This window comes from Belonocnema kinseyi, chromosome 1, assembly GCF_010883055.1.
Source record: "Belonocnema kinseyi isolate 2016_QV_RU_SX_M_011 chromosome 1, B_treatae_v1, whole genome shotgun sequence".
In the NCBI taxonomy this organism is placed as follows: Eukaryota; Metazoa; Arthropoda; class Insecta; order Hymenoptera; family Cynipidae; genus Belonocnema; species Belonocnema kinseyi.
The window spans coordinates 48,976,570-48,985,666 of NC_046657.1; the positions used below are offsets into that span (position 1 = coordinate 48,976,570).

Here is a 9,097-nt window from a genome sequence, read left to right on the forward strand (position 1 = left end):
CACACAGATAACTGACTAACTTCGTGACATTTTTATATAGAGCAATACAGAAACTGGATACAGAGACTTTATTTAAACAGAAAAATCTGATCTTCTCTTATCCATTATAGATTAGTCTCCGCTATTGGAAAATTCTTATAGTTAAATCATTATAAACCGATATTAATTGTATTCACACGATACTTGCAACATTTCAAGACAACTTCAGATTAAAACCAAATTAAGTTTTGGATTTACATATTTTTTTAATTCAATGTAGTGTGGAGAATTTCAGCTACGTGCTCAACTCTAAAATGCATTACGATTGGGCGTGAATTACCTACTGGAATTTCAGCGATTTCTTTTCGGCTTAATGGAGTAACCTTGCCATTTTCCATGTTTATTTTCAATCGCTTATAACCGTTACCACCATGAAGTCCAACAAGAGTGTCTCTTTTCTCTAATAGCGCATATACGTCACCATTGGATGTTGATAAGACAACATGTTCTTGGTTTGGTATAACCACATATGTATTATGTCTCACGCGTAATCTAATTCCCGTATTCTCAGGAAACGTGTACCGTCGAAGATGAAATATTCGGTTCGGGTTCTTATAGGAAATAAGACGGATAAATTCAAGTTGATTTAATCGATACATAATTCCGTTCAAAGAAGTAATCGAGGTAGGTTGTGTCATGAACCTGGCATGAGGAGACCTGGATCTAGCGCGAACAGGAGGATTGGCAGCAAGAACATTCCTCTCAGGCGAATTATCTCTATCAGAAGAAGAAGAAGGTCTGTCACGAGGAACAAGAGGAATAGGATCGCCATTTGGTAAGCAATCAAACGCCAAACTTAACCCTAAAAGAATAAATCAGGATTACATTTCTTAAAGGGATTTCTATGAATTTTAGTGATTCATAGGATTTCAATGGCGAATTGTATACAAGAATCCAAAAATAGTTAATCCCTTGATGTAGCATTTAAAAAATTTCTCAGAATTACCTTTCCACTTTAAAAAAAAAGTTTGCTACTGCTGCCCTATTTTGGATTGGTTAAACGTGTACGGGCATGCATTCTCATCCAAGAATATAAAGATACAGCTTTGAAGGATGGGACACTTTTAAATTAAAAGAAATATTGAAAATGGGACTGTGGGTCAAAAGTATATACAAAAATATTGTGAGAACTTCAAAAAATAAGTCTATGAAAATTGCATAAAGAACTGAATTCCAAACCTAGCGTCAAACGCAAGTGCCTCAATTTCTTGTAGCTTCTTTATAAAAATTACAATTTCTTGCAAAAGCTTTTAAAAGCACAAAGTTTGGTTAAAGTGAGATTTTATGCCAATGTTTTGAAAAATAACATTTTTTTAGTTTCTTCAAATATACTTATTTTCTCATAAATTTTCGTTTGAATCAGTTTAAATTAGAAAGTCATGCTAAAATTAGTAGATAGGTAGGACCGGTTTTTATCAATCAGCATTAGCGCGCGCAAACGTTATGTGTGTGCGTCCGTGTGTATATTTTAATGCCTTAAATCAACTTAGTGTGTGGCACCAAATCTGAGGAACAAACTCTTTGAAGTCAACGTATCCTACCCAGAAGTTGGTTTAGACTTTTGTGACAACAGCTACATGTTTTTTTTCTAAGTTTAAACCTACAGCAAAACTGTATCCAACTAATATACACGTTTCAACAGAATTTTCGAAGTTTTCAATTTTCATTAAGAACCATTCTTTAGAAACGTTAACGATACATTTTTATTTATTCCTAAGAATAAAAGTGAACAACCTATTAAAACTTGTAACTCTGTTCAGAAAAGATAACAATTTACTTATGAAATAGAATATAAAAGTTCTAGTAAGAGCAGGATGCTTTTCTAACCAGCTCTCATAATAAACTCATAGTAAACTTAAATCTAATAATTTAAAAATGGAAACTTTGCTTCTTTTATTAATTTACAACCAACATAACTTAAATTTTAACCAAATTGACTTACTCCAAAAGATGTAAATGATTTTCGTAAATAATTCGTTAGTGTTTTATTTACTCCGATTAATTTTTATCTTTGTATAATTTTAATAATATTTTATTTTTCGCACCTCTTATAGAATGATTCTCAGATAACTAGTACCACTGATAATGAAAACAATGTGTTTCCAAAATGTTAAGTTTAAAAATTTTTTAATTAACTCTTCCGACAGAATTGAAAACAACTTCTTGTTGTTAATTATATTCTTATATAAATTTCGCGGACGTTAAAGATTCTCAAAAATAAAATATTCTTTAAAGATTTCATTCTTATTCCCTTTATAGTATCTTTTTCTTAAGATTATCCGAGTCACATTATATTGTTACTAAGGAAATTCGGAGAAATTTGCATAGATAATCCGAAAAGTTTTTAAAGATGAAAACTAGAATTTCCAAACAGAAAAGATTTTTGAACCAAAATATTGAATTTTCTACAAAGCAGATTGATTTTTTACCAAATAGCTAACTTTTATGTACAGATGAGTATTTTCTGACAAAAATAGTTATGTTTCGTTCAAAGCTTCTTTTAATTTTAGAAAATTAGGTTTCCTTCCAGAAGAATTAACTATTTCTTTTTCACTTAAATATTTATCCTTTCAAGTTACAACTTCAAATATTTAAGTAAAGATGTGCCTCTTTCGGTTGAAAATTAATTAGCCTCGTGAGAATTCACGTATTTTATGAAAAATTGAACTATTTTGGAGAAAAAGTAATTTCTTTATAGAAGTTTTACAATATTTAAAAATTTTTTTAAATCATTCTTTTCAACGAACAATTGATATATTCTTTTGTTGATCCGACACTGATATTTTGTTATGAAAAATTGTACTGCTTGGGTACTAGTTAAATAAGGTTACAATGAATGTATATTATTATCTGGAGTTGACCGATTAAATATCAGAAATTCTTCAACGTCTTGTTAAACTATATTGAGTTATAAATTTCCTAAATTAATATTTAATTTTCTGTAGACACATTTCTATTGCTAAGAAAGATTTCAAAACTACAGAGAAGCATTACATAATGTTTGCGTGCCGCTACAATAAAACTGTTCTGATTTTAAGTTTAATTTAATTTAATTTTTTACCTTATTTGATACATTTTACAGTTATATGAATATCCAAGCAGCTCTTGGCAAAAAAAATCATTTTCTATACCATATACGCACATGCACGGTTGGAAGTGTTCCATCTATGCACTTACATGGAACACTCCCACCTGTGCATGTATACAGATGGAACACTCCCAACTGTGCACGTGCACATTTGGGAGTGTTCCAACTGTGCACGTGCACAGTTGGGAGTGTTCCATCTGTGCAAGTGCACATTTGGTAGTGTTCCATTTGTGCACGTGCACATTTGGAAGGGTCTCATTTATGCATAAGCACAGTTGTGCCAAATGACAACAACGCGCTACGCTTTGCTTGTTATACTCACCAACAGATTTAAGGCTGACTGATAGAAATAAAACCAGATTATAGGCGATTTTCATCGTTTCGAAGTAGAGGGAAACCTATTATTCGGTTAAAAGATTAAACGGCGATCTTCCTGGTACTTAATTAAGCGTGCAGGACATATACTGTACTTGTTATTTGTTAAATTATCCTGGCTGAATCTTGTTCTTCTGAGATATTTATATTTATTCAATATGTCTGATTTTATTACATATGTGGTGAGATTTTAGGCTGGGTTTTAAAGATTATAACGGATTCCCAAAAATGTAATGCAAGGTGTGTAGCAGATTTCGATACGTTATCTGGTAGTATAAATTTAATTACTAAAGTAATTAACACTGGTACGCAGTTACCTACTTCGCATATAATCATTAGTTGTTTTAAACTAATTTTACGACTTTAAAATAGAAGCCTTGCTGTTGGTAAAGTATATATTGAAACTGTGAATAAGTATTACGAAAAATGTTTGTGTATTTAGGTATAAAAAAATGAGCTGAAGTGTAGTTTGATGAAATTAAATTCACGTAGCCTTTCCGAGAATTCGTTTAGATTTATTGGTTAACAGCTACATATTTTTTGATGTGAGAAATAAGGATTTTTTATCCTTTTTGTTATAGGATATAATTCAAATCGTGCAATTTAAAAGTATGTGTCTTTCTTCCAAACAAATTTACGACTTCAGAAATAATTTTCCAAGAAATCTTTTTTATGCTAACTAAAATTTCTTCTCCTTGTCCATTTCTTCCTCGCGTAACAAGTTAAGAGTATTTTGCATTTTTGGAAAAAAAAATCGCAAGCTAAGGATATGATATTTTTTTATATTTTCATCTAGAAGTCAGCGATGACCCATAATTATTGTCTTTAACTTCCAAACATTTAAGCAAACATTCGATCCTAAAAGCTTGGACAAATCACAGAGAAAATCACAGAGAGACAATGGACGCAGCTTTTCACAAACCAATTTTCTGTTAGATTTCAGCTGTTGGCTCTAAATTTGATTGATGTCCCTTTGAATCAAGTATAAATCTGCTCAAAGCTCCTTTTGGGAAGATATTCATAATTTACTGTGTAAACAAACTCCGAGGAAGTGATCGTTTAGTAAGTAACTTTCTAACGAAGTATATTCTACACTCTTTAATTCTTTGTTATTAAGCGTGGTTAACCTACTAGAGTTTCATCGATTTCTTTGATGGTTAATTTGTTAAGTGTGCGGCATTGCATGTTAATGTCAAATTTCGATTCAATAATTTATTTTTTGTTTGAAATTGGCGTAAATTTTTTAATTCATATTCGATTCCGTCAAAAAAAACAAGCCTGGTAGGTGGAGCAAAGCATTTTGCAGTAGGAGCCCAGGACATGATACGAGAGGGTGGCTCAGGAGAAGATAGAGTTCTTTTAGGTAAATGCTATCTATCAGAAGAAGAATAATAACAAGAAGGTCTGTCATAGGAAAAACGAGGGATAGGTTCGCCATTTGGTAAACACAAACTGTGATACGTACTCCGCAAGAATAAACAGATGATTACATTTCGATTTATTTCTACCATTTTTGGAAGTACGTTGGTATATCATGAACACTTTGTGCCAAAACTGTGTCGCCTGAAGCGAAATATTTATTTACCTTCGTTTTTCATCAAACCCTTCAATTGTGAGGAAAAAATAAGGACATCGTTGGGAAACCTGGAAAACTTAATAAAAGGTGGACAAGCAATATTCAGGGAACATTATTTCAGATAGGGTTTTTGAAACCTTTTATCGAATGGTATAACAAAAATTCATATTATTATAGTCAAGAATAGGGTTAAGGATAACTGCCAGATGTAAGACTAGAGTATAGACGATTATCATTATCTTCATGATTTCTCAGTCATGGAAGAAGACAAGAACTTTAATTACATTTTAGGTGTAACTAAGGAATCACTCAATGATCAACAAGTCAGGTATGTAGAATGTAACTCCCATCCCTGGTCGTGTTATGACACTCTGAAAATCCAGGGATGGGTAAAGGTATTGTATTTGCCAAATCTCGGATCAATTCTACTGCCACACAGACCGACTAATCAAAAAAGCCTTCTTTCTTTCATCGTACACTTTAGGCTGCACCATTTTGTGATAACATAGGACACAGAAAAGATATAGAGGCAAATATGCGCTGATGCGGTGACTATCTTTCAGCTAATAACAACTTGATTTGGCCCAGCAGCGGCATCCTTTTCAAGAACCAGGTGCTTCAACGAAGGTCAGCATAACGTCAAGGACAGGTGCCAAATAGCTGACAAGGCAACTGCCAACGATTTTCATGTGGATAACGTGAACACTGGCACTGATGGTCTTAAGGAGGTGACGAAACCTAGGTTTCGTCATCATAGCTTGGAGTAGGATTCAATCTTGAGGGCGCAATTCTGTCACTGGCCAGCTCGTCGAAAAAGGAAGAATTATTTTCCTCTATCTAACTCAGGAGTTAATTAGTTAGTATGTTAACGACCACAACTTACCTCAGTATCTTCAAGAGATCACTGTACGGATAGGAATCATGAATTACTTTTTCAATTTCCATCCACAATTATGATGTATTACATGATATATTATATTAATCTCTACTGATAATAATTAGATATTTGAATGAAATTATTACATATAAAATCCATACAAAATTTTTGTATTTAAATTTTAACTTGTTTTTAACAACTCCACGTTTATTTAGGTTTTTAAAGGGCAAAAGTTCATTTTTTGTTCAGAATCCACCTCTTTTTTATAAAATTAAACTATTTGGTGAAAAAATCGTTGTTTTGTCATTTTTTTCGCCTACGAGAATTAACTATTTAATTTGAATATTCGCCATTTAATACATTGCTCGCCTCTTTACTTGAAAATCTAACTATTTTGTTGAGAATTTGTTTGTTTTCTTCTTATTAAAAATGAATTGTCGTTAACTAAAAATTCAAATACACTCAGACTCCGAAAGTACGAGTTCAAAGTTACGAGCGCTCCACAGATACGAGCGTCTCACCTGAAAATGTGTGCGCTTAATTTTATTCTCTATACTTTTTCCGTTGTTCACAAAAAGCCTTATGCGTTATCACGCATTACTCCTGAACTATATGCGTCGCAGGAGTTGGTGCCTCTTTATTGGTCGTGTCTTTGGAAAATCTTATTCCCGAAGTCCTTGTATCTGTGGAGTCTAAGTGTACTTCATTGTTTGTCAAAGTTATTTTCCTCAGTTGAAAATTTATGTATTCTGCTGAAATTTCGTTTCTTTTTGTGTGTGTGGAAAGTTTAGATTGTTGCTTCGAACTTTATATTTTCGGTTTAATACTGAATTTGCATTTGTACTAAAATTCAAATCCAGTCAAACCTGGGTTTAGTGTGATATGTCGACAATTATTTTTTATTATAATCACGAGGGTAAACTGAACATTTTACGAAAATAAGAAAGAATTTTCACTTTCATACGTTAAAATAAATGTGTTTTGTGTTTAAGTACCTTGAGCATTTTCTGGCGGCCGGGTATCTCTTCAAAAGAAGAATTTTCTCTTAAATAATCGGTCCAGATACTATTTGGACTATTTTGATCAAAACTCTTCACATCAACGCTGCAAGTGGGGAAGCACGCACTTTTCCTTTTATAAACATTAGATTAACTTTCCAAAAAAACACAGTTATCACTATATCCGTTGCTAATATCTCTACCTCTGTCGTTTCAATACTTCTTTTTTTGTGGTTTCTTTGTCGACTCGTAGAGTCTGTGGGCGAGAGTACAGCTAATTGATGTTTACTGCACCATCAGTTTTACCGGCTTTAGTAAGCATCCAAACCGCACTTCTGCTCGAAGTGAGCTTGTCATGATGCTTATTCTCGTGGGTCTCCCGCTTCGTTTGACCTGTTGGAACGTTATGACCCTAGGTGCATTACGTATTACTCGAACGCCCCCATATTGGCTTTGAAAGCTACAAGGCCTTCAAATTAATTTGGTCCTTTAGCTTTGACTCTAAATACGAGGGTGGTTTGAATATGATCGAGACAAATGCTGTAGATGGCGCGCATGTATGTTTTAAAGGTCGTGGCTTGAGTATGTGATAGCTGGGTCCCTTACGAACAGTGTGGCATAGTTTTCGTCGGGAGCGCATGTTTCACGCGCGTGCTACGACCATGAGTGAATTTCAAGTGCTGACCGCCGTTACGCAACATAATGTCATTCGTTTTTTAGTGCGGGAAGGCGTTAAAAGCATGGAAATTTTTCTGCGTTTGCGAAATCAGTTCGGTAGTGAGTGCCTGAGTAGGGCTGCTGTGTTTAAATGGGCCAAAGCACTCAAGGACGGCTGCGAAACCGTCGAGAATGAGCCGCATGATCGTCGACCGCGAACCAGCATAACACCAGACAACATTCGCCGCGTGGATCAAATGATTTTGGAGGACTGTAGGATGAATGCTCGAGACATTTCCTCTGAACTCGGCATCAGCATTGGTAGTGTAGAGTCTATCATCCACGAACACCTTCAATATCGTAAAGTAACGGCACGATGGGTTCTTAAACTGTTGAACTTCGAGCAAACATTCACGCGGTTTGAGATTTGTCGCCGCTAGCTGCAGCGATACGAGGCGGAGTGGGACGGTTTTCAACGCGAATCTTCACTACAGACGAGACATGGGTACACTATTACACTCCCAAAAGCAAGGTTTCGTTTAAAGAGTGGGGTAAAAAGGAGCAAGGGGCGCCAGTCAAAGCGAAGACAACCAGGTCAGCGGGTAAGGTTATGTGTACTGTGTTCTGGGACCGGCGGGGCATGCTGTACGACGATTTTCTGCGCACCCAACGTACTAGGCAGTCTGATAAGTCCCTGAAATATGAAACACGGAGACGTTTCTCTGGCAAAAGTCGGTTTTATTTTTCAACATACTCTCCTTTTAGGTGGAAACAGCGAGTCCAACGATTTTCCAACTTTTTGAAACCGTCGGAAAAGTACTCGATCGGAAGGTCTCCAAAATACGCCTCAGTTTCAGCTATGAGCTTCTCATTTGAGTAAAAACGCTTATCGGTGAGCCATCTCTTCAGGTTAGGGAACAAGTAATAGTCGCTGGGGGCCAGGTCTGGTGAATACGGTGGCTGAGGAACCAATTCGAAGCCGATTTCATGCAATTTTGCTTGTGTAACTAAGCATGAATGAACAGGCGCATTGTCGTGATGATGAAGCGGTTTTTTCTTCTTCAAATGCGGTCGTTTTTCGGCGATTTCGATTTTCATTCGGTCTGATAATGATGACTAGTATGCTCCGGTTATGGTTTTACCTTTTTCAAGATAGTCCACGAATATTATTCCATGTGCATCTCAAAATACGGAGGCCATAACCTATCCGACCCATTGTTGCGTTTTTGGACGCTTTGGAGAACTTTGGCTCGGTGGAACCCACTGTTTTGCCTGTTGCGTTGACTCAGGAGTATAGTCCACTGTTAGCAAACGGGGCATCCGTCGCGCGCAGAGCTTCTTCATGCCCAAAACTGAATGCACGATATTGCCCACACGTTCCAATGATATGCCTACAGCATTAGCTACCTCTCTCAATTTCACTTTGGGATCATTCAACATCATATCATACATTTTTTCGACATTATCTGGTGTAGTGACCTCTTTTG

The 9,097-nt window shown here is 35.4% G+C and overlaps 1 protein-coding gene across 1 annotated transcript; it reads left to right on the forward strand.

Annotated features, from left to right (window-relative positions):
* The first annotated feature begins 7,615 nt into the window (after window positions 1–7,615).
* Window positions 7,616–8,050, forward strand: LOC117177696 (protein GVQW3-like). The gene has a single exon (XM_033368558.1). The coding sequence runs from the start codon at window positions 7,616–7,618 to the stop codon at window positions 8,048–8,050; it is 435 nt and encodes a 144-aa protein (XP_033224449.1).
* The last annotated feature ends 1,047 nt before the right edge of the window (window positions 8,051–9,097 follow it).

Bases quoted from the DNA above. Each gene is read 5' to 3' on its own strand.
- LOC117177696 (XM_033368558.1), top strand. From the start codon at position 7,616: ATGAGTGAATTTCAAGTGCTGACCGCCGTTACGCAACATAATGTCATT.